The following is a 27,291-nucleotide window of genomic DNA, read 5'->3' as shown; positions in this document are numbered from 1 at the left end:
AACTGAAGAAAGATTTAGATATTTCTTTCAAATAATATTTATATTTCATGCAAAAGCCATCCAACTTCTTTCCTGAACTCATGTTCTCTCTTGCTATATACTCTTTGGACTTGCCAAAGATCACACAGGCAGGAAATAGCAGTGGCAAGATTCAAGTCAGATCCTCCCACATACTATTTGTCAGAAGCAACCCCAAAGTAATCTTTCCCAAATCCCCCCCCCCCCCCCCGCCACCTGCCACCCATAGACTGACATACCCACTGAGCACTGTGGCCATGTACAGCCCCAGTTTGCGAAATATTTCCCAGTCTTCAACTTCGATGATCTTCCCAGCAATCAGAAATAAAATGCCCAGTGGCATATACCTAGAATGTGAATACCACAGAGAGAGGAAAAGAAATAATCACATTCTATAGTAACACAGTAGACAGTCAAATTAGGCTATTGGTCAGGAGAGGATAGGATGACTTCTAAAGTCTAGGACTTTTCTGTTCTAGAGGGCAGAGTTCACCAGTTCATCCTTTTGTATTTGGAAGGGTCCTTAGAGAACACTGGGACCAAATGTTTCACTTTACGAAGCGGGATGTAGAGGTCAAAGAGGAGGACTGAAATGACTTGCTTAATGTTTCACAAATTGAGTAACAGATTCAGGATTTGAACCCAGGTCCTTTGACAGTGCATCTTTTCCCTTTCCCTAATGAGGTTAGGATGAGATAGTTGGTTACCTTTTGTGTTCACAGACTGTACCTAAGCAGTCACGAAGGGAACTGGGCAAGGAAGGCAGGAAGGAAATAAGCAATTCTGAAATGGCCACACTGTGCCAGGTGCTTTACAAGACTATCTCATTTGGTCCTAGGACTAACCCCAGGAGATGGGTGCCATTTTACAGATGAGGAAATTGAGGCAAACAGAGGTTAGTTGATTTTCCCAGGGCCTCATGCTGAATTTGAACTTGGGTTGCTGTCTCTAGGTATAACATTGTATTCGCTGTGGTCCAAAACATTGGATTTGCCTTTATTAAGCAAGCACCTCCTATGTTCAAGCTTTTGTTAGAGGCTGGGAACACATAGATGAAAAATGACAGAGGCTCTGCCTTTAGAGAGCTTACAGCTAATTATGCGTGAGTTGGCAAGTAGGACAAATAAGTGCATAATGGAACAATATTTCATTTATATTATATGTATAGTATTTACAGTATTTACTTGCTATAGTCCCCATTAGAATGTAAGGACCTAGTGGACAATGACTTTTGTTGTCTTTCTTTGTATTTCTAGTGTTTAATATCATATTGGTATATAGGAAGGACTTGAACATGTTACAGAGGCAAGGAGAGAGGGAGAGACAGAGAGAGAGAGAGAGACAGAGAGAGAGAGAGAGAGAGAGAGACAGAGAGAGAGAGAGAGAGAGAGAGAGAGAGAGAGAGAGAGAGAGAGTCAGATATTTGTTTTAGGAAGATCATTTTGATGACTGAATGGAGGATGCATTGGAATGGGAAGAGACAAAAGGATGCATGTGAGAGGGCCATACATACTTGCTCATTTACTTTAGGCACTCCTCTCTTAGAAATAATTTCATTGACATTTTTCTTCCTGTGTAACTACATACATTGATTCCACAATGTAGTGGGGACATGAACAGAGTGTGTGTCCCAGGTAAGATGCTCACAGAAGTAGGACTCAGGGGAAGTTTAGAGATCATCATGTCTAGCCTGCCTCATTTGACAGATGAGGAAACTGAGAACTGGAACTCTATATGGAGAGGCTGCAGGGTTTTGGAGAGAAGGGATAATGATAGCGGTGAGAGTCATCTGGCCAAAGAAGAGGAAGTGAAAGCTGAGGCAGTCATTTAGTTAAGACAGAAAAGCTCTTGTTGCATTACTTGGCTAAAAACTAATACAAGACAGCTGAGGCTCACTGTTAGTAAGGGCTTGTCTCTTTCCAAATAAGGACTCTGTTTCAGCAGAATCTGGATCCCTTCTTTAAAAAAAAAAATAAAGAAAAATAGGTGAAAACCGAAGAAAGATTTAGATGATTCTTTCAAATAATATTTGTATTTCATGCAAAATGCTGTCAGGTTGAAGGTCAAAAGAAGTTTCAGACTTCTGCTAGGAGGAGATTTTTCAAATGATAAAGTGAGAACTCAAGGGGGCCTCTTGAGTCTTTGGGGGTTCAGGATCCCAGGAAGAACAGTAGTTCTTCTAACCTCTATCCATCAGTCAAATACTAGGGATTACCTTCAAGGTCCTTGAATGGAGCAGGATTCTACTTTCTATGCATATGGAACTCAGGAAGGTAAGTCAAAGATGAGTAAACCTTTAAGAATTATTGCAAGTGAACTTTGAAATGAAAGATTTTTGAGTCATTTAATTCTTCTCACTATCACCAAAAAACAGAGCAATATCATATCTAGAGTTTACCATATCTAGGCAAACAATTGCCTAACTATGCCAAATTATGGTCAACCCTCTCTTGCAACCCCATTTTTTTTTAACCAATCAAGAAAGAACTGTCCTCCGTTACTTTTTCCTTGATGGATAATTCAAGGGCTTTTCAGTATGGTTGATTCTGTCACTTCCTTGTCATTGTCCAGATGTTGACTTGTGTAACTCTTCCAATCATTCCAGAAATGGAATGGGCTATCCCTAAAAAGAAAAGGTACCCCTTATAGATCTTCAATTAAAGTCTGGATGACTCCCAACTATTTAGATTTCTGTAGTCTTTTGAGGTTTACAAGGCATTTTCTTCACAATGACCCTATGAGATAGATAATACAATTATTACTATTTGAGCTACATGATGCTGATGTCTACTCCAGCTCTGAAATCCTATGATTCTGTGACTTAACTGTGGGGTTAATACATGGCAGGCAGAGAACAGAAGTGGTCATTTTGGAATGGGGCCAATTGAAAACTTGGAGCAACTTTCTTTCCTGACTGATCCAGATCATTCAATACATGTCCCTATTAACTTTTTAAACCATTTTGCATAAATTTGTTTCAGGCACAGATCCTGATCATAATTTCATGCTTTATTTATGTAAGCCATACTGCAAATATAATGCTAGATTTTCATGACAGAAGTTTAAAATAGAGTAGGAAGGTAACTCCTACTCCTGTAGCCTAGTCATAAAATATTAACAGTTGGATTGTCCAGGGTAAAAAGTTGGGTTGCCCAAGTCCTACCCCAATATTTTATCAAAACATAGAGGTGACTCAACTCTAGATTCTTAAAAACATTAATGGAGCACAAAGCAGAAAGGATTCAAGTGTGGGTTCAGAAATAGATATGTCTGAGGATTGGTCTAGCTAGAGTTTCATCACCAGAAGGGTGGCCCCCAGGAAATTTAAGTAAAATTCAAATGATGGATCCATGGATTAAGGGAGACTTGAAAAGGGATGGAATGATTCCATACTGCTTGAATCATTGCTCCTTGGTGTGTAGATGCTTGTAGATTGCTCAGACATAGATAGCCTTTTTGTGGGAGAGAGGAATAATCCTCTTTCTTCAAAGTTTTTTTTGGGGGGAACCTTCTTACCCCATAATGATCTGAACGATTTGCATGGTAGCATCATTGAGTGCGTTGAAGAAATCCACCAGCACTTGGCCCTTTTCTCCCATTTTCCCAATAACGAGTCCAAACACAAGGCAAAAGACAATCAAACCTAGGACATTTATGCCATCTGAGTACATGCCCACTATTTTATATTCTTTTGTTTGGTTCTGTGGAGCAAAACCAAGAAAATATCAGTGAATGATAACAATATAACTGGTTTACATAATCTCTCAACATGAAATTATATTATCTTAAGAAAATTCTCAGTATGAATCGACTCATTCACCTCATTGAAATGAATAGCATTTATATAGAATTTTAAGGTTTGCAAAGTACTTAACATATATTATCTCATTTAATTCTCAGAATATCCTTGGTAAGCAGGTGCTATTATTATTCTCATTTTACATATAAGGAAACTGAGACTGAGAGAGATTAAGTGATTTGCTCATGGTCTCACAATAAGTGTCTGAGGAAGGATTTGAACTGGGATCTCTCTGCCTTGAATTATATCTTTTTTTTCTTTTTAGGTTTTTGCAAGGCAAACGTGGTTAAGTGGCTTGCCCAAGGCCACACAGCTAGGTAATTATTAAGTGTCTGAGACCGGATTTGAACCCAGGTACTCCTGACTCCAAGGCCAGTGCTTTATCCACTACGACGCCACCTAGCCACCCCCTTGAATTACATCTTAAAATTCAACTGTTAAAGTCCATGAGCAATAAAATTCTAAAATTTTATAATATCTATCTATCTATCTATCTATCTATCTATATCTATATCTATATCTATATATGACTATAGTCAGGAAGAGAATATACAGTACGACAATGCTGTAATGGAACACCACTCAAAAAGGTAATGGAATTCAGGCTAAATGCAGTGAGAGATACTAGTTTTAGATGACTGTAAGAAGGGAGCAGGGAAGGAAACAAGTATTTATAGAGTGCCTGCTATGGGCCATGTCCTATGCTAAGCACTTTTATAAATGTCTCATTTGACTGATACTGTAATATACCTCCAATCTCTTCATCTACAGGTGATTTGTAGTTGTGGAATGTTGCATACACAAATAGATACAAAAAGCTTTTAACTTTGATTAAGTTTTTGTTGTAAGAGGGGGAGATATGGGAGTTATTGAGGAATTATTAGGAAATGATTATGGCATAAAAGATACATTAATTGCAATTCTAGAATTATAAGGGATCTAAGAGATCATCTAATACAACGTGCTCATTTTACAGAAGAGAATGCCATAAAGCTTCTTCCAAGTTCATCGCTAGTAAGGTATACATATGGTATTTTGGATGTCTAAAAGAAGGAATGTAGTTACTGGGTACCTGACTTTAGAGTCATAAAATAGCCAAGATGCTGGTTTTAGTGTTTTACAGTTCACAAAGCACTTTCTTAAAAATGCTTTGTAGAGTTTATACAAGATGTACAAAGTTATCTTCATTTTATAGTAGAGTTAGTGACTTGCCCAGGGTCATACTTGGAATTCAAGACTCCCTAATCTAAGAGAATTAAATATTTCTTTTTCTTACTCCAGTTTCTCAATGATTCTTTACTGGTAAAAGGAAAGCATGGGGCGGCTAGGTGGCATAGTGGATAAAGCACCGGCCTTGGAGTCAGGAGTACCTGGGTTCAAATCCGGTCTCAGACACTTAATAATTACCTAGCAGTGTGGCCTTGGGCAAGCCACTTAACCCCATTGCCTTGCAAAAAAAACCTAAAAAAAAAAGGAAAGCAACTAATTATGAAAAGAACAGTACTTTTGAAAGGGCAGTCACCATGACAGTTGTTACAGATTCTCCAGTGGTGTTCATCTCTGGTTCACTTGAAGGTTTCACCTCCTCACGTTTGGTTTTGTACTGTGAATTGGTAAAAAAAAAAAAAAAAAAAAATTGGATAAATGAGAATAAACAAAATTCTGGTCATAAGAAGAAATAAAGGTGGCAGTAAACAAATGGTAGTAGACTCATCAAAAAAAATCCTGCCTGACCCACAGATGATTATAATAACTACTTAGATTTCTGTAGTCTTTTGAGGTTTACAAGGCATTTTAGATAGGTAATAGTTATTACTATTTTCATTTTATGGAGGAAAAAATTGAGACTCAGGGTAGCCCATTCTACTTCTGAATAATTCTAATTATTAGAAAGTTTTTAGTTTTTGGGGAATTTTATTTGAGAAAGTTTTGTTTTTAAAATATTAATACATCATCTGCCTCTAACTTCCCTTCATGGTTTTCGGTTTTGTCCTCAGTGGTCAGGCATAACAACGTTTCCCCTCCTCCCTGGGACAATTCTTCAAATACTTGATCACACTTGATGTATCTCTCCTTTCCAATTCTTTTCTTCTCAAGGCCAAGCCAAATGTCCCCAGTTCTTTCAATAGATAATCTTGTGGTATAGTTTCCAGTTCCTTTGCTATTCCAGTACCCTTTCATTTAAAAAGATCTTGTGTTTCATCAAGGTTGTGGCACATCGTTCGGAGGTGAAAGAAGGACCCAAGGAGCAATTACATTAGATATAAAGCTTTACTGTAACCTGAATGAGGCACATGAGAAAATTCACAAATGATTACTGTGCCAAATCTGCAAAGACACCTTTGGAGAGGCACAGTTCCATGCTCCAGAGGTCAGCATGAAGCAGTGTCATTGGCCATTTCATTGGTGAACATAGAATGTTCTGTTCACTCATCTATGCAAATGAATGCAGCAGTATGTGATGGGCCCAGCTGTATAACTGCAAAAATAAACAAGAGAACAAGGCTCGAAATATATGGGGTGAATGGACTGTTCAAACAATTTCCCAAAGAAAAGCTCAGCTCTGCTAAATGGGTGAGCAGAGTGCTTGCCCTGAGTAACACTCTGTTAAGAAGACGGAATCACTGGGAATACTAAGTATATGCTCTGTGACATAAGATTTCCCCACACTGAGGAAAAAGAAGACGGAAGGGAACAACTAACTTGTTAATTTCTGTATTTTATGTAATTACATATTAACCTATTACTTATTTTTCTATATGTCACTATATATATATATATATATATATATATATATATATATATATATATATATATATATGTATTGTTTATTTCATTGTATTTTTACTTTAAAGAAGGAAATGCTAAATCTCTTCAATGCTAAGACAATCCTCCAAAACTACTGGCTAGATGTCCAGTTTTTTTCCTTCTTAGATCTGTTGGGAGAGAAAGGAGAAGGAGAAGGGGCATTATACATGTTAGGCACTGTATTCATTTGTGACTCACAGGGTGAAAGGCACTCCATTCCTGGAATTGTGGGCTGCACCCACAGAAATCTGGAGCACAAGAGCTTCCCTGCAGTTTGAGAACATCCTAAGAGTTCTCTCATCCATGGCCACATTTTGAGCTGGAATTTAGGAAGGGTTATTTCCTGGGCAACACCAACACAAAATTAAATTTAATTGAGGGAAAGAGGGGAAATATTACCTGCTGAAAACAGGCTTGGATGAGATTCTCAGGGAACATATTCCTGTTGGTGACATGGAATGTAGAATTAGGTTATGGCAAGAAGAATTTTTTTGTCTCTCTAATAAGCTGATAAAGTTAAATAATATAACATTTTTAAATTTTAAATTTTAGAAATTATACATTTGGATCATATAGGGTCCTCTGCCCCATCTTTTGATTTTCAGCTTATCTGAAGACTTCAGCTCTCTATTTTATTTAATTTAGTTCAACGAGTTTTAATTGTCTATTATGTTACAAACACTGGGGATTCAAAAAGGATTTTACATTCTACTCTGTCTATTATATCTACATGTTGTATTGTCAATCTCCAGAGACAATGCAAGATCTTTGAGGTCATGAACAGTTTCTTATTTTTCTTTGTATTCCCAGTTCTTAACATAAAAGTGCTTCACACATAGTGATTATTTAATAAATTGAAGTTCTCTTAAGTACATTTAGAAGCCACAGATATGGTCTTCATTGACCTATTGGAAGAGAAAGAAGAGGTTTGCGAAAAAGATGGACAACCTGAGAGAAATTTACATATTTTAGAAACATGATTGATCTGTGATTTAATATATGTTATCAGTGATTCTTTTCTATTGCTCTCAATGGAATAATGTTCTTTTTCTGCATCATAGACCTTTCATCGAAGACGTGTTTTTGTTGGTTCATTTCCCAAATTAAATTGACATTGTGATGTGCCACCATTCTTCTTTGAAGCCTGGCAACCACTTACCTGATCAGGTCTAACATGGCATCCACTGTGCTGACTTCAGGGGTACTTCCTACCCTGTCAAACTCATCAGGTCTCTGGGACATACCAGGCTTGATGCTCACTACCAGAATGATACCTAAGATCAATAACAAATCTCATATCAGAATCAGAACTTTTTAGGATGTTTGGAACTCCAACAGGTCACTCTAAAACTCAAGGAGTATCCATATGTGCCTTAAACTAGGACACCAGAAAAGATTATCTCCTGGGGATCTTAAATTACAAGTCAAGCATAAGATAGCTTTTGATTCTAGTGTCAAGACCTTTTAATTTTGTCTGCTTTAACAGTAGCTGCCTAAACTTTTGGTCCTTTTTAAAGAGTAACCAGATGGCATTCATTCCATCTTTAAAAAAAAAAACTGGAGAGGCTTGGCTTGCATCTCCCAAATGCTTCTGGAAGCACCTGCTGATGAGACAATTCCTTTTCTCTTCCTTGGCCCATGAAGCTAGATTTAGCAGGTGGGAGTGTGAATCATTTTCCTTTCCAGGAAGCTCTTTCAAGAAGGTGGCTTGAATTGTGTGGTATTGGCAGCAGAAAGGGAAAAAAGCTTTATCAAATGCTATGTGAAATCTCATTAATTCAGATTGTACTAATTTTATCTTTGAGGTATTCAAATACAGAATGGATGCAAGTTTTCCTTTGCCATACCCTTTGGTTCTCATTTCTTTTACATTCTAAAAAAGATACTGTATTTTTGCTAAGGAAAGTAAAAACATAAGTGCATCTGCAGGAGAGAAAATATGGACAACTTGAGAGAAATTTTCATACTTAGGAGAACTATTGACATACAATGGTTTTTAGCTATTCCTTAAATCAGTACTGTCTTAGAGATTTATCCACATCTACCTCCTTGTTCCACTTGGCCCCCTGGATCAATCCTCTTCTTTCCTCTGTAATGGAAATCCATATAATTGCAACATTTATTAATCTCTATGAATAATATTTATGGTTGATGGCTTAGATCAACATGAATATATAAATTATGTAATTATTCTCTCATATTTTGAAAAATATAAATGATTAGGACTTGAATGTTTATTAACTACTAAAGTCCAAATCTCCATTTGTATATATTGTTCTTAAAGCTAAGAAAATTAGTCAAAGATTAAGCTAAATATTCTTGGCATTAAGTTTATATAATATTAGGAGAGAGATAAACATCTAAATACATACTTAACACACAAATATAACAATTGGTAGGGAGAGAACTGGGGGGGAGGACAGGAAAGATCTCATGTACGTGGTAATGTTTGAGCTAAGTTTTGAAAGAAACTAGAGATTCTAAAAGTTAAAGATGAGGAGGGAATGATAAGAAAGTAATGTGATACCAAAGAACCCCAAAGGGTCTGTGCATAAATTTTATGGGATCTGGGAACTTGGGTGAGAAAGAAATCCATTTTCATCGTCACTAACCTCTTAATTGAAATTTAGCATTTCAAAAAACATTATTCTGAGGAAGGGTTCACAGGTTTCATTAGACTACAAAAAGGGTCTGTGACTCAAAATGGTGAGGATCAGAGGACCTGTCTCTTTCCAATTCTGTTTATTTTATTATATTATTTTTATATGTGAAAAGTTGGCAGGTCACTTGCTGGTTCCTGTTTCCTCTTTTGTCAAATGAGAGGTTTGACCCTGTGATGAATCAGAATCTCCCTCCTCACTGCATCATGGAGATAGCCTTGAGTTCTTGAAGATATCAAACTGGAAAAGTTTTGAGTATAGGCCATGTGATGAACTTGAATCTTTGTTCAAGGACATTCAGAGAATCTCACCACTAGGATCAGGCTACAGCAACTTAAGGAATTGCCTTTTGAAGTGTGTGGGAGGGTAAGGTCTACAGTGGTGGAGAAAGTCCTCCTACACAGATGAAATCATAGCCTTCTGAAATATTGAATCACAGGAGGAGTTATGCTCCCTTTCTGAAACATCCCTTTCATTAAAGCAGGTCCAGCTGGATGCCTCCTTGGCAACACTTTATTAATTGCCAGCTCTACTGCTATATCTACATCCTAGGTATTAAAATACATTTCCCTGAAGTTATTTCATGATTATCCTCAGTTGTGCATTCAGGAACAGATTACCTGAACTCTTGACTTTTCTTCCTTCTTGCTGATTTGACAAACGGAGCATAAAATGATCACCTCATTTTTGTTCCTGCCCAGGAAGGTCCTATTGACCAGAGCAATAGATGAAGATCAGACAATTTGGGTCTTTTGGCCAGAAGATTTCCCATAGAAATGAAGTCACAAATTTTATGCTTGATAATAAAGATAAGCCCACTTACTTTCAAGATATTACAAAAATCACTGTTACATAAAGTAATAACATTCTATATAGTTGGATATACAAGACCAAGACTTTACCAAGAATGACAGCAATGACTGTAGTGCAGAAATAATATACAACAGCTCGTAAACCGATTTTCCCAGAGACATTGGAATCCAGAGCAGCGACACCTGGAAATATTAAGAAAATTATATTTTTAGAAGCTCAATTTCCTGTTATTAAGTACCTACTGGTAACAGTCTTCAAAGTGTGAAGGGCAGAAGGTGAGAGAGGCTTTGTTCATCTGCTGGGAAGTGAACCTAACCTTGAAGATTTGGGATGTGATGATACTGTAGACAACAACAGTAGCAGCAACAGCAGTAAAAAAAATTATTTCAAAGAATCACAGAAGTTCTTTATAGAGCTCCAAAATAGCTAATGCCTTTTTCTCTGAAATTATCTCCAATTCACCCTGTGTATCATGTATCCCAAAAGTATTAGTAAAGTTTTAAACCACTAAAACACATATAAATATATAGGCAAACCCAATATATCTTTTATGTACAGTTAGGGCAAGGAGTACTTTAGCCTTTCTTTGCATTACTAGTGCTTAGCACAGATACTGGCACACAGGAGATAATAAATTTTTGTTGACTTCTTAGAAGATGCAATGGAGGGTTGGCTGGGTGGTACAGTGGATAGAGCGCTGGCCCTGGAATCAGGAGTACCTGAGTTCAGGTCCGGCCTCAGACACATAATAATTACCAAGCTGTGTGGCCTTGGACAAGCCACTTAACCCCAATGCCTTGCAAAAATGTAAAAAAAAAAAAAAGGATGCAATGGATAGAGTGCTGGCTTTGAAGTCAGGAAGTCCAGGTTGAGACACCTCCTAACTGTATGACTCAATACACTAGTTACTTAATCTCTATTTGCCTCAGTTTCTTCATCATTAAAATGTAGATAATAGTACCTGTCTTCCAGTATTGTTGAGATACTAATTCCAAAAATACTTATTGCTTGGTTCATGGTTAAATGCAATATAAATATTAGCTGCTATTCTTGTCATCATCATCATCATCATCATCATTATTTTAGAGATTTTTCTTTGGTGAAGTTTCAGTAGTTTGAAGCTGGGTTTTTTGGCTAGTGAGAAAATGAGAGATTTTGCATTGAGGTGGGGTTGGGATAAATTTTTGTTATTTTCTTCTTTGGGATGAGAAGATACCTTTTTGGAGTCAAATGGCTACTCATTTTCTACAATGACGGTTTTTGCAGAGGGCATAGGACAAAATAACAAATAATCAAATAACCGCCAGGAAAATAGGGAGGCTTTGAGTTAATTCTCTATCTCTTGCCCATTCCTTTAAAGATGGATTTAGTGGGAAGCTAGGTGAAGCAGTGGATAGTGCATTGGTCCTGGGGTCAGGAGGACCCAAATTCAAATTCAGTGCCAGACATTTTAAAAACTTTTCATTTTTGTTTATTTTTATTTTTATTTTCCACATACATTCAAAGACTGCTCTCAACATTCCTTCTTGTAAGGTTTTCAGTTCAGAATTTTTCCCCTCCCCTCTCCTCATCAAGGCAGCAAGCAATCTTATATAGATCATACATGTGCAATCATGCTATACATATTTCTATGAGTCAGGTTGTGAAGAATCAGAAGAAAATGGAAAAAGAAATCCACAACAAAAAAATTTAAAAAGTGAAAGTAGTATGCTTTGTTTGCATTCAGACTACATAGGTTTTTTCTAGATAGAGATCCATCACAAGTCTTTTGGAATTGTCTTTGATCACTGAATTGTTGGGAAGAGTTAGGTCTATCATAGTGGATCATCATGCAATGTTGTTCTTTATGGGTATAATGTTCTCCTGGTTGTGCTCACTTTACTCAGCATCGGTTCATGTCTTTCTAGGTTTTTCAGAAATTTTCCTGCTCAGGGACAGCTAGGTGGTGCAGTGGATAGAACATCAGCCCTGGAATCAGGAAGGTCTGAGTTCAAATCCAGCCTCAGACACTTAATAATTACTTAGGTGTGTGACCTTAGGCAAATCAATTAGCCTCATTGCCTTGTAAAAACAAAACCAAACAAACCAAACCAAAAGAAAGGAAGAAAGAAAAAGAAAAGAAAGAAAAAAATTTGCCTACTCATGATTTCTTACAGAACAATAGCATTCTATCACATTCGTATAACACAACTTGTTCAGTCATTCCCCAGTTGATGGGCATCACCAATTGCCAGTTCTTTTCCATCACAAAAAAATAGCTGCTATAAATATTATTATGCATAGTGACTTCAAACACTTAATAGCTATATGGGCAAGTTACTTAACTCTGATTACCTTCACCCCAAATATTGGAATTAGTATACTATAGCATGGTGTGATGGAAAGAATAAAAGTCAGAGGACCTGGGTTTGAATCCTACCCTTTTTTATTGCTTTCTGGATGACCTTGGGTAAGTTACTCTACTCTTACCATATCTCAGTTTCCTCATCTGTCTGGTTGAGATGTGTGACTAAGTAATTCCTAGAGTTTCTTCTGCAAATAACATTTATGTAGCACCTGGGACTAGATTCCTTGAAATAAAAAAGACCCACTTTTAAACAGGGAGTTGGAGTCTCATGTGGATTTTCTCTGCCTAGCATAGGTCTTGACCCATAGCAAATGCTTAACAGTCTTTTTTGATTGGTTGATTGCTTGAGTACATAAAAGTCATTAATATGAACAGTTTTGAGGAATACAAAGAAATCTGGAAAGACCTTTAAGAAATAAAATAAAGGGGCAGCTAGGTGGCGTAGTGGATAAAGCACTGGCCCTGGAGTCAGGAGTACCTGGGTTCAAATCCTGTCTCAGATATTTAATAATTACCTAGCTGTGTGACATTGTCCAAGCCACTTAATGCCATTTGCCTTGCAAAAAAAAAAAAACCTAAAAAAAAGAAATAAAACAAAGTGAAAAAAGGCAGAAACAAGTATAGAAAGAAGTATTCCAAAACAAGGATTATATGAGGAAATGAAAATGAATGACAAAGTATCCTAATGGATTTTAGAAGGGACTAAAAAAGATTATATTTTAAACAATGATAGTAATTGATTTAAAAATTAACTGTTACTTAGCAAGTAAAATCTTTTTATATTGAAGTTTCATGTTATTGTTTTTAGGTTTTTTGCAAGGCAAATGGGGTTAAGTGGCTTGCCCAAGACAACACAGCTAGGTAATTATTAAGTGTCTGAGGCCGAATTTGAACTCAGGTACTCCTGACTCCAGAGCCGATGCTCTATCCACTAGCTGCCCCAGTTTCATGTTATTTCTAAAAAATATACTTAATTTTTTGATAGAAAAAGAAAACTACTGAGAAATGATTTGACTTGTTATGATCTATTTATGAATCTTTACTTAAATTCTATTTTTCTCAAATTACTCTACAAAACAAAGTCATCCTTTAATGGTGCAACTAAGTGGCACAGTAGCAAGAACACAGACTTGAAGTCAGTTCTGTGATTTCAAATATAACCTCAGATACTAGAACTTGTGTAACGCTGGACAAGTTACTTAATCCTGTTTGCCTCAGTTTTCTCATCTGTAAATAAACTTGTATGGTTTGTAACCCCCCTTAAATAAATTCAGGAGATTTCTCAAGGTATGAAGAGAAAAAGTCTCTATTCAATTCTCGAGAAGTGGACCTCTACTCAATCATATAGATGGGAGAGTAAGGCAATGAGATATGAACAAAAGGAACAATATATATGGTTCCTAATGTGATTCCCCCCCCCCCCCCCCCCGCCACTGACCCATCCTCATTAGTTAAGAATGTGATCTTCACAGTCTAAGCATATAAACTAATTTAGAGAAAAGCATATAATCCAAACAGAGGCATGTATTCCCTCCAGCCCTGAGGAATGTATGGATGTCTGGATTCAATAGATAAGGAACCAGATCAGTTTGCTCTTTACATTCCAGTCATGATAACATTCACCAAGATCCCAGAAGTTGCTTGTCGGGGAGGAGGGGAAGAAGAGACATAACCCATAGCTCAGTTTATTCTAATCTGTAATATTTTCCTGAAGACATATCAGACTTTATCCTATTCAAACTGGAAGAGAAAATGATAAACTACTCCAGTATTTTTTGCAAGAAGACACTAAATAGAATCACAAAGAATCAGACACGATTGAAAATGATTAACCAACAATATGCTTTAATAATTATCCTATCAATGATAATGCAATTGAGCTTTAACTCTATTCTTATTAGACTCCAGTGTCCCTGATTTCACCCATGTGAAAAATTAAACAGATCCTACACCTTGTAAGGACTTAAGAGATACTCTTTGGGCATTGTTAAGTTCTCTCTTTGATTTCTCCCTCATTTCCCCAAATCATTACTTTACAGTCAATTTGATGGCAGACCCTTTACCTTTAATTAGATTTGTGCTTGGACAACAGGTACACAATATGAAAAGGGGCCTGGATTTGAAGTTTTTCTGTCTTGATAGAACTAGAGTTTTTACTTTGTCATAATCTTCAAAACCTCAAGATCTATGGGGCAGCTAGGTGGCACAGTGGATAGAGCACTGGCTCTGGAGTCAGTTCAAATCCATCCTCAAACACTTTATACTTACTTAGCTGTGTTACCTCTGGCAAGTCACTTAACTCCATTTCCTTGCAAAAACCACAAAGCAAAAAAACCCCATAAAAACAAGAAAACCTCAAGACCACCCCCTTGCTACAATGAGGCATTCAGGACTTGATTTTTATGTGCTTTTTAAAAAACCATTTATTAATGAAATATTTTTATACTCCGCATATTGCCTGGCCCACAGAAGGTACATTAGAAAATGAGGGCTCCTTTTTTTTTTTTAAACCAAAAGTACGAAGAGCTTTGCTAACTTGGTTCTTTCTGGTTGCATGTAGTGATTGGCTCTGGATTCACTCCCCTCCTGTACCACCTGCATCTTTCCCAGGAGATCTCCCTCTGGTGTTACTGACTCATGCCCATTGGCCATAAGGAGTTAAATACAATTGAGAGCACTAATACTGATGAGACACATTAGTGGATACATTTGTTTTGTGTCAATCTCATGTTTAATTTATTTGGAAAGAATTACTTTGGAGTTGGTGTCCTTGCCAAACTATGGCTGGACAGGAGGGCTGGAAATCCTTCTCCTGAGAACCCCATGCTAATTTCTAAAACACATGATTAAATGACGTTTATTGAACTACAGCAGCAAAGAAAATTCTCCCTGGTCTGCTGCTCCTGGGAAGTAACTACTTAAGCTATTTCCACCTGTAAATTCTATTAAGATAATCAAAACACTCAATTGTCAGTCATGGCCAAGAGCAGAAGTACAGGCATTGATCTATTACCAAGTCATTAAAATAAATTATGAAAAATTGACATATACCAAAACCAATCATGCTCTTGGATTTTATTTGCTCTGATGGGAGCATTTGAAATCTTATGCCACTGGAAACAAATCTAAAGAAAGGTACAAATGGCACAATTCTCTGATTTTCCTATCATCCTATCCATTGTACTCACCTTAGATGGTGTTGAATTGCTTAATTTCAAGAGCAGATACACATATATGTATAATCTTTAATGATTTAATTCTTTCTATATATACAGTTATTGTCTCTGCACAGTTTTTTTGTTCTTTTAAAAATTGTTCTTTTGTACTTTTTTTGCCTAGTCAAAAAAAAAAAAAAAGAAAAGAAAGCTATACTGGAACCAACTCAAACCAGATCTAGCCAATTGTTAAATTTTCAGTAAAAGCATATTTATTTTAGAAATTGATCAATGCTACAAATTAGCGCTTGATTATTTTGTTGGTTGTCTAAGAAAGTGATGAAGAAGATGTTAATAATTCAGAATAAATTTAAAAGTGTGTCATGATTTCTGGAGAGTCAGTTGTTAAACATTATCATTTTACCTAGAATACACCTTTGCAAGCAAACACTTATTCTCTTTGCCAAAAGGAGAAACATGCTGATCAAGAGCAACAGCACTGTAGTCTATATGTATAAGTGTGCATGCAAATGCCAAATGTGAATATATATATATATATATGACACTTGGCATGATACTGAAGTATCATGGCAAAAATAGTGGAGTAATTTACCATTTCCTTCTCTAGCTCACTTTGTAGATGAGGAAACCAAGACAAAGAGGGTTAAGTGCCTTGTCCAAGGCCACACAGCTAAAAAGTATCTGAGGCCAAATTTTAACTCAGGAAGACGAACCTTTCTGATTCCAGGCCCACCACTCTACCCACTATATGTTCATAAATACACACACACACACACACACACACACACACACACACACACACACAAACACACACAGCTAGCTTTTGTGTGATTCTTGAAGATTCACAAAATACTTCTTATGTGTTACCTTCTGTCCTTCCTATTTTAAATGTGCCAAATCCCTGAGGGCAGTAACTGACTTATTTATGTCAGATACCCAATAGTGTTCTTGACATAATAAATTTTTAGTATTTATTATGGAGCTTAATAAATACTTGCTTAAACTGTGGGGAAAAAATTATTGAAGCTACTTCTCTGATGGACTCATTTTTTTTTAATTTTTAAATTTATTTAAAGTAATGAGGTTAAGTGGCTTGTCCAAGGTGACACAGCCAAGCAATTACTAAGTATTCTGAAGTTGGATCTGAACTGGGGTCCTCCTGACTCCAGGGCTGATCCTCTATTCATTGCACCACTGAGTTGCCCCCCTCTGAAGGACTAATGATAAAGAATGTGATCCATCTCAGAGACAACTGAACATAGATTGAAGTACATTTTTTTCTCTCCCTTTATTTTTATTGAGGTTTCTCAATCTTTGTGGGAGGAGTGGGGATTATGTTTACTTTTACAATAAGACAATTGTAGTAATGTGAAAAAATAAAACAAACAAATAAATAATTAGATAAAGAAATGCTTGTTTGTGTGTAAACTCCTTGAGGATAGGAACCATGTCCTATTCATCTATGTCTCCCAGAGCATAGCAAAGTTTTCTCTATATAGTAGGGTCTAATATGCATTTGTTAAATTAAAATGCCATTCCTGTATGCATGTAATAAATCTTTTGGGGGGTTCACAGCAGTTCTGTTCAGGGTGTCAGTAATGGTAACCAATAATAATACTCCTTTATATAGCATTTAAAGTTTTGTGAAGTGTTTTAGAAAGTATATTTTATGGAGAAGCAAATTAGGCTGAGAAATATTGACTTAGTCGACATAGTTAGTGGGGATATGAACTCAGGACTCTTAACTACAAATCTTAACTACAAGACTATTATGTTGCCACATAATAGTATACTGCCACTCCAGGGAGACTTCATTAAGGAGGTGGCCTTGTAGATGAACTTGAAAGATGGGGAGGTTCTGGAGTTGGGCCTTGAAGGAGGAGTTTGACAGGCAGTAAGCCCAAGGTTAGTCTGCAAAACTATGGATGATTTAAAAGGATAGGATTTGGTCAGAATGAATACCTGAAGAATCCATAATTTTGTCAGTTTTGAGAATTCCTAGTTCAGAAACTCCTCCCACCCAGCCAGAGCACAAATTCTGTCTTAGGATATGACTGAGATACATAGAGATTATTTGACTTGGCCTGGTTCAAAGATCCAGAAAACGGTAGAATTTGGACTAATCATTCTGATTCTATGCATCACCTTCTACTCACTACTCAAAGGGGGCCAGAGGAGAAGAACAAGACCTGAGGAATGTGCTCAGACTAATAGGACATCTAGAAACTTTTTTTGGTTTAGGAACCTGTACACTTGACTTCTGAATTCCTTGGCAGAATCTGTCAGAGCAGGATCTGACAGTCTGAAGTCCCGGTTGTTGGCCGGAAATATACAACCTGAACTTTGAACAAGACTGCTATAAAGGAAGCAGATGCTGTGAGTTAAACAATAGCAAGTTTTAAAAATAAACACCTGAAGGCACATGGGTCCTCCTAGAGCTCTCTGACTTAAGCTTCCACCCACTGACTTCTAAAAAGTTATTATTCACTCAGAGCAGGAGCACTAAAGGTCTTAACTCTTCAGTCCTGGAATTAGTCACAGCATTCATCGCTTTTGTTTCTGATATTTGTCTCTGAAGGCCATTGATTTTGAAATTATGGATGTGAATGTGTCTCATTAATAGTAATTATTATTGTTTGAAATGTAGACTATTTCCAAATCTACCCAATCGATCCTGTCTTCTTTTCATGAGTTTCATTCAATTCAAGACATTTTAAGAGAACAATGGTTTGGGGAGTCAAGCGACTTAAATTCTAACCCCATTTGGGTCACTAAAACATCTGGAGGGAATGAAAAAAATAAGCATTTTTTTTTTGGTTTGTGTGTAAATAGTATTTTATTTCTTCCCCTCACCCTTTACATGTAAAGATAGTTTTCAACATTCCTTCTTTTTTAAATAAGATTTTGAGTTTTTTTCCCCTCTCTCTCTCCTATCTACCCCACTCCAAGATGGCAAGCAGTCTGATATAGATCATACATGTGCTTACATGGTAAATATATTTTCACAATAGTCATGCTGTGAAAGAAGAAATAGAAGAGGAGGGAAAAAACACAAAAAACAACAAAAAAGCAAAAATAGTATGCTTCAATCTGCATCTTTCTCTGGTTGTGGCTAGTATATTCCTTCATGAGTTGTTTTGAAATTGTATTGGATAACTGTCTTGCTGAGAAGAGCTAAACGAATCGTAGTTGTTCACCATATAATGTTGCTGTTATTATGTACAATTGATGCTCACTTTATTCCGCATCAGTTCATGTAAGTCTTTCTAGGTTTTTCTGAAATCTGCCTGCAAATCTTTTGTTATAGAACAATAGTGTTCCACTATACTTATATGCTATAACTTGTCCAGCCATTCCCCAATTGATAGGTATTCCTTTAATTTCTAATTCTTTGCCACCATAAAAAGAACTACTATAAATATATTTGTATATGTAGATCTTTTTTCCATTTTTTTAATGATCTTTTTGTATACAGACTTAGTAGTGGAATTGCTGGATAAAAGGGTTTGCAGTTATTGCTCTTTGGGCTGATTCCAAATCGCTATCCACTATGGCTGGATAAGTTCACAACTACACCAACAATGCATTAGTGTCCCAATTTTCATACCCTCTCCAACATTTGTTGTTTTCCTTTTCTGATAAATGAGGTGTATTTCTCTAATCAATAACTATTCTTATTGTGATGAGTTGCCTATATCATTCCATATGATGAAATGAGAAAAAGTCCTTGACTTGGCATCTAGGAAGACCTGGCTTCAAATTATATTTCTGTTTGATGTAGCAGCACTGCCTTGGGCCCATCACTTATGATTTTGGGGCCTCGGTTCTATTATCTGAAAATGAGAAACTGGACCAAATTCTCTCTAAGATACCTTTCATGTCTTTTATTGGACTAAGTTTTATTTTATATTTTTATTTTATTTATTTTAGTTTTTATTGGACTATCTATGGTCCTTTCTCTTCTACTTTTTTCTGTCCTCTTTAGCTTATAGCCTAGTGCCTAATATGTGATCAATGTAGTGAGCAATTATGTGGAGCCTTAAGCATAGCAATACTTAAAGTAACCCTATAGATGTAGAAACCAAACCTGAGAGAGATATTTCATGACTTGCCAATGGTGACTTAGGAAATAGGTCCATATATTATCTTTCTTTGTCTCTGTCTCTCTCCACACACACACACACACACACACACACACACACACACACACACACACACAAAGATGTGTGGTTTAACTAAGGTCTTCTTGATTCAAGAATCCACCTTCCATATATTCCACTGGTTGGGTGACCCCGGGCAACTCATTTAACCCTGTTTGCCTCACTTCCTCATCTGCAAATTGAGCTGGAGAAGGAAATGGCAAACTATTCCAATATCTTTGCCAAGAAAACACCAAATGGGGTTGCAAAGAGTCACACAACTGGATGAATGATTCAGCAACAACAACAAGCAACAACTTCTTTGATACCAGGTTCAATACACTATCCATTGCACCATGCTCCCTTTGGAAAGTTAGCAACGTGTTTAAACATGTATGCACTTAACAAACATATCTTCCTTGATTCAAAGAATGAAATCAGATCAGGCATAAAGAGATCAGTTCACTAATAATTATTTAAAATCTATAACAGAAATGTAAAATAATTCACTTAAATAGAACCAGAATGTCTTTTACAGCCAATAAGTCCCAAGATGAGTTTTTGATGTGATGTGCACGTCTACCTCAAAGGAAGGTTAAATTATGAAATAACTAGGATAACTCAAATCAACTTCTTTCTTCCTCTGAAATCATCTCTGACTTTTCCTTTTACTAAAATGGGAAACTGAATCACATTCCCTCATCCCCCAGAAAATGTAAAGGTCACCAGAGCTCTTGAGTTATTAATTCAGAATGAAGCCAATTCTCCTAGAATTTCAGGACCCTTAGTGCTGATGCTGCCAGACTAAAACCAGGGTAGGAGTCCCTTGTCTATTGATCACTTAAACGCTCTATGCAAAGACTTCCCTGTGTAGGAAACTCACTACCTAAAAGGAGGCACCCCTATGGCTTTTGTAGCCTTCTGATTGTTGGGGGGGGGGTGTCTTCACAATGAGTGGGGGGGAACCCTACCTATTTTTTCTGCTGAAGAATGCACTTTACTTCACATTCTGCCCTATGGAACCAAGCAGAACAAGTCTAATCCCTCTTTGATGTGACAACCCTCTAAATATTTTAAAATTGTAATCATGTTCCTACTAATAATAAATCTTTTCTTTTCCAGACTAAACATTTCTAGTTCAAACAATCCTCCCATGAAGTATCTGGAGTCCTCATTCTGGTGTATCTAGGATTCTCACATTATTACTTTATTAATAGTAATAGCATTTATGTAGGTTTGTGAAGAGCTTTACAAACATTATGTCATTTGATCCTCATAACACCCTCTAAGGTTAATGTGATATAATAATATCTATAATATAATGCATAACTATATATTATATATAAAAGGGGTCCTGCCACTAGGAAGTGAAGCTTGTGCAAAATGCTTTCATGTGTTTCTGATGTCTTAGGTTTTTCTGTTATCCTTCTGTTCCTAATATATTAGGACTACTGATTTTCTTTGACATTCAGCTCAGGTGTCAGTTTCTACATGAAAGTTTTCTTGATCCTTCCAGCTTCTAGTGCTTCCTCTTAAATTATAGTGTATTTACCTCATATGTTGTATACATATAAGTCTGTCTTTATAGGTTGCATGCACATAAGTCCATGCACATATATGTACACACATGTGTTTATATATTATATATAATATACATAACTATAACAATTTAAATATATTTTGGTATATGCATATATACACATGCAAATTGTTTCCTCTGATTAAACATAAGTTCCTTGAGGACAGAAACTATTTCTTGTTATTTAGTCAATCAATGAACAGTCAATCAACAAACATACAAGTGCCTCCTCTATGCTAAGCCCTTGTCTTTATATACCTACCAATTATGTAATGACTGACACAGGATAGGCATTTAACAAATATTTATTGATAATTACTTGATTATTTCATGGATATGAATTTTGGCAGCCTTAAAGAACCATTTACTTAGTTGTGAAGGGACTACCAAACTGCATTGGTGGATGAATTCCTCACACTGACAAATAACAGATCCCTGAAGTTAATCCATCAATCAACAAACATTTAGTAAGCAATTGCTAGGCTGCAGGCTAGGCACTGGGGATAAAAAGATGAAAAAAAAATCAAACAATTACTGCTTTTAAGTAATTTACAGTTCTATTAGTGAAGTCAAATACAGACCAAAATAAATTTTTTTTCCTCTTGTTCCTCCTAGTTGAACTTGAAGAGGCGAACTATTTTCTGCATTTTGCCTGGGGGGGGGGGCAGCCTTGGTGGTTTCAGTCCAATTGTCCAACTTTAGAGAAATGTTTAGGCAGCTTACTGTTTAACCAAAGCACATGGAAACCATCAGAAGCACCACAGGTTTTCAGAAATTTGTCATTTTTAGTTCCAAAATCCATTTAATGCTCTGGCACCCACAGGCAAGTTCCAGACACAGGGAGACATAGCCCATGCCTCCTGATTACATGCTCCACAGACTAATGATTACCCTAGCATCATCTCCAAAGCCCTCTCTAATAACCAATAATGGGTATAATGATACCTCCCCTTCACATGCTTCTTCAGAGTTAGCCAAATACAGTCACATCCATTATCTCATCAGGTTCTTACAACCTGGTGAGGCAGGACAGGAGGTCTGACTATTTGTGTTTTAATGATGAGGGATGATATGATTCACAGAGCATCACAATCCTGGGAGAATCAAAATGATGGAGGAGCCAAAGGTTAAGGGGGAAAAGACACAGTGGGCATCGGAAGCTTTAGTATGTAGTTAATGATGACTTGCATACAAGAAGAGGCATGAGACATGGGTCATGATACATATAGCAGGAGAAAAGGAAGTGGGTCCAAAGTCATTTAGATAAATGGATACTGTTGCAGCTGCTGCTAAATATAGTGAGAGAAAATAAGAGGTGTACCAGTGTACCAGAGTGCTTAGAGACCTGATTTTGGATTAAGTCCTGCTGGTTGTGTAGCTCTGGGCAAGTCACCTTAATCTCTTAGTATGTATTTTATATATATATATATATATATATATACACACACACATACATATATGTGTTGTTGTTCAGTCATTTTAGTCATGACAGACTCTTTATGACCCCCCCTTGGTATATGCATATATACACATGTAGTTTGCCATTTCCTTCTTCTGTTTGTTTTACCAGTGAAGAAACTGAGGCAACAGGGTTAAGTGTCTTGCTTAGGGTCACATAGCTAGTAAATGTCTGAGGCTGGATTTGAACTCAGGAAAGTGAGTCTTCCTGATTCCAAGCCCAATGCTCTATCTACTGTGCCACCTAGCTGTCCATGCTGATGAGCACAAAAATGTATGTATGAGCACATGTAGCCAATGGGTACACAAAATGCATGTTCACATGTGTATATATGTACACATATATAAAAGATCACTAAACCAATTCTATTTTACAAATGAGGAAACTGAGGCAGACTTTCCCGAAGCCAAGCAGGCAGTACCAAGAATTAAACCCAGCTCCTCTAATGTAAGTACTAGGTCTTAAAAAAATTGGAAATGGGATTTGGATCAGCAAATTTACCTTGTGGCAAGATGTGTTCTGCTTCACTTTTTTGTTCCCTTTATTGTCCCTGTCCCTAGGGCTATCTTTTTCATGGTATTATTGTGATATAAGAACATGTTCCCTGTTGAAAGATTGAAGTTCTTTATATAGTCCCTTTGCTTGGTTCTTTGGAGGAAAGGCAAATTAATATCATAACTCCTCTTGATTCAATAGTTGTGCTGGCATTAGCCACTTATTTTTTGATGAACTCAGGGAAAGACTTAAATCATTGGTGCAAAACTACTTAGACCTTCTCATTTTCCATCCTGAAGAACAATTTATGGTAAGTTATTTTAGTTCTAGGCTAGAGAGGAAAAAGCAGGGGAATGCTAGACATCTAAGCCTATTCTTTGGACTTGGAAGGGATCTCATAGATCATTCAATTTCCCTCATTTCATAGGTGAAGAAACCAAGGCAAAGAGAGGGAAAGTGACTTATTAAATGTAATATAAGCAATAACTGTCAGAGTCATAATTCAAACCAAAGAGTTGGACAAGACATTGAGTAATTCATGCAGGAGATGATGCCAACCTGCATCATGATTCCAAAATCAACCACAACACACTGAATCTCATATAGGCAGAGATCAGTGGTGAAAAGTGGATAGGGGAACTCATTTGGTATCAGACATGTTGCTGAAGCATGTCCAAATGCTCCCTTAATTTGTTTGGTTATTTATTATCAGTATCTTTAATATGAAATGGAATCCTTTTGTATATCACACAGGGTACAATATAATGGGATCATATGAGTTACAGCTAGAAGAGATGTTGGAGATAATTGAGCACAGTTCCCTGATTTTAGAGATGAGGAAACTGAGGTTCAGAGAGGGGAAATAAATTACTTGAGGTCACGGAAGGGTAAGTTTCAAAGCTAGAATTAGAATTCACATCTTTGGGGACCATTAGTCTAATTCCCCCATTTTATACAAATTTCCATACAATAATAGGTATGAAGCACACTGCCAGCAAACATTTAATGTTCCTATAGTTGGGGGTTAATTGCAAATGATATTTAGATGGTATATAAGTTTGTAAGTATGTACCTAGATAGATGTAAATATATATCACCTTTTGGTTATTCATGCCAGTGTAGGCAGTGGATAACTGCCGTCGGAGTGGATAACAGAAAACCAGAAAGATCATCAATACTGGGAATGGAACTGTAGCTTTCCACACTTTTGGTAGTATAAGATAATTGCGAAACTATGTAACTACATGCTGAGTGGGGAAGGTAGTTATATGTGTGTGGTTGGATGCCCTCTACCCCACAAACCATTTTTTAAAGAAACCTAATTTTTTTTCCACTTAATAGCATCTTGTTTTTTCTAATTGCATGTACATATATAGTATTTAACATTCATTTTGGTGAGATTTTTGCCAAATTTTTCTCTCTTCCTTTCCTCCCCCTTTCCCAAGACAGCAAGTAATCTGATATAGGTTATAAATGTACAGTCATGTTAAACATATTTCTGCATTAGACACTTTGTGAAAGAAGAAACAGAAGAAAAAGGAAAAGACTCAAAAAATAAAAAAAATGAAAATTGTATCCTTCAATCTGCATTCAGACTCCATGGTTCTTTCTCTGGATGTGGACAGTAGTTTTCTTCATGAGTTGTTTTTTTTTTGGAATTGTCTTAGATCATTGCATTGCTGAGAATAGCTAAATCAATCATAGTTGATTATTGAACAAAGATGCTATTATTATGTATAATGTTCTTCTGCTCATTTCACTCAGCATCAGTTCATGTAAGTTTTTCCAGGTTTTTCTGAAACTTCCCACCTTATAGCACAATAGTATTCCTTCACAATCATGTACACAATTTATCTTAGCCTTTTCCCAATTGATGAGCATCCCTTCAATTTTCCAATTTTTTGCCACTACAAAAAAGAGCTGCTATAAATATTTTTGGTACAAATATGTATTTTTCCCTTTTCTTTGCTCTCTTTGAGATATAAGCCTAGGAGAAGCATTGCACAGTTTTCTAACCCTTTGAGCATAGCTACAAATTTCTCTCCAAAATGTTTGAATCAGTTCAAAACTCCACTAGCAATCTACTATACTAGTGTCCCAAATTTTCTTACATCTTCTCCAACACTTGCCATTTTCCTTTTTTATCATATTAGTCAAACTGATAGATAGGAGGTGATACCTCATACTTCATGTTTTAATTTACATTTTTCTAATAAATAGGGATTTAGAATATTTTTTCATATGACTATAGAATACTTTAATTTCTTCATCTGAAAACTACATATTCATATCCTTTGACCATTTATCAATTGAGAAATGACTTGTATTATTATGAATTTGACTCAGTTCTCTGTATATTTGAGAAATAAGACCATTAACAGAGACACTAGTTGTGAATATTGTTTTCCAATTTTCTGCTTTCTTCCTAATCTTATTTGCATTGGTTTTGTTTGTGCAAAACCTTTTTAACATAATGTAATCAAAATTATTCATTTTGCATTTCATAATGTTCTCTGTTTTGCTTGATCATATAGTCTTCTCTTTTCCACAGATCCACCCTTTTAAAACTTCTTTATGCTTTTCCCTACCTTTCTTGTGGTTTTTCCCCTTTCATCTAAGTTCTAATTCTTCCTTTCTGTTTATACATTTCCTTCTCCTTTCCCTCTGTCCCTCCTCACCAGTGTTTTACTTCTGCTCATTACTTCCTTCCTGTTAGTCCCCCCCCCTTTTTCCTTCTACTTCTGCCCTCTCTTTTGCTCTCCCTTCTATTAGCCTCCCCTTCCCTTTCCCTTCCTACTTCCCTATGAGGTAAGACAAATTTCTGTACCCAACTGAATGTTTATGTTACCCTCTCTCTGAGCCAAACCTGATGACAGAAATATTGCTCAAACAATGCTTGCCCCTCCTTTCTTTCCCTTTACTGAATGAGGTCTTTTGTTCCTCTTCATGTGATATAATTTAGCTTCCATTTGCCCAAATCTAATTTTTAAGGAATCATTTTCTTTAGTTAGCTTTTGTACCTCTTTTTCCATATGATCAATTCAACTTTTTACAATAGCTGTCTTCTTCAGTGGATTTTTTTTTTCCCATTTGGCCAATACAATTTTAATGAAGTTATTTTCTTCAGTCTATTTTTGTACTTCCTTTTCCAAGTTGTTGATTCTTTTTTGCATAATTCTCATTTCTTTTCCCAATTTTTCTTTCATCTCTTTTATTAGATTTTTAAAATCCTTTTTTAACTCTAAGAAGACTTTTTGGACTTGAGACCAATTCATATTCCCTTTTGAGACTTCACCTGTAGCTATTTTGACACTGTTGTCCTGAGTTTGTGTTTTGATCTTCTTTCATTTTATAAATTGAGCTCTGCTTCTGAGACACAAACTTCTTGTGCTGGGTTCAGGGACCTGGTCACTGACTTTTCACACAGGGCCTGAAGTACTTGTGGTTTTCCCACTGCACTAGGGAGAGCTGGCTTGCTGTGCCTGTGGTGGTGAGGTTCTGGGATGGCAAGTTGCTTTCTTTCTGCACTGGGACTGGAGGTCTCATAGCTGACATGCTGTGCTACTAGCTTGCTGAATCAGGATCCGGGAGCCTTGGTTGCTGGTCTGTGCTGGGGATATGCCTCTTACTGACTTGCCTCACTCTCTGTTCTAGGCTACCCTCTCTTACCCAAGTAAGACAGACTTTTCTGAAGTCCTTCTAAGTTATCTTAAGCTGGAAAATTGTTTTGCGTTCTCTTTTTGTGGTTTCTGTCATTCCCGAATTTGTTTTGAGGTTTGATGTAATGTTTCCAAGGGAAGCAGGGGAGATCTCAGGCAACTTCCTGGGTTATCTCTGCCATCTTGTCTCTGCCCTGACCATTTTTTCCTAAATAAAATGCCCTTCCTATTCCTAAAATTTATGTTCCTCAACTCCATCCAAACCTGATCTTCAATGTTACTACTTCCAGGAAGCTAGTTGGTACAATAGTGTACTGGGTCTGAAATCAGAAAGATCCA

The 27,291-nt window shown here is 36.6% G+C and overlaps 1 protein-coding gene across 2 annotated transcripts in view; it reads right to left on the bottom strand.

Annotated features, from left to right (window-relative positions):
* The window catches only part of SLC1A1 (solute carrier family 1 member 1), a 105,105-nt gene that overhangs the window by 19,239 nt on the left and 58,575 nt on the right, over positions 1–27,291 (bottom strand). Inside the window, exons 3-8 of one of the 2 annotated variants that reach the window (XM_074197456.1) lie at positions 10,188–10,280; positions 7,785–7,899; positions 7,025–7,067; positions 5,322–5,420; positions 3,535–3,719; positions 258–365 (exon numbers count right to left, since the gene is read on the bottom strand). In XM_074197456.1, the coding sequence (XP_074053557.1) occupies positions 258–365; positions 3,535–3,719; positions 5,322–5,420; positions 7,025–7,067; positions 7,785–7,899; positions 10,188–10,280 (643 nt within the window). The remainder of the gene's footprint in view (positions 1–257; positions 366–3,534; positions 3,720–5,321; positions 5,421–7,024; positions 7,068–7,784; positions 7,900–10,187; positions 10,281–27,291) is intronic. The other variant, XM_074197457.1, reaches the window with a different exon arrangement.

Source organism: Macrotis lagotis, chromosome 8 (genome assembly GCF_037893015.1).
Source record: "Macrotis lagotis isolate mMagLag1 chromosome 8, bilby.v1.9.chrom.fasta, whole genome shotgun sequence".
NCBI classification, from domain to species: domain Eukaryota; kingdom Metazoa; phylum Chordata; class Mammalia; order Peramelemorphia; family Peramelidae; genus Macrotis; species Macrotis lagotis.
This window is presented reverse-complemented; position numbering and strand designations above follow the sequence as displayed.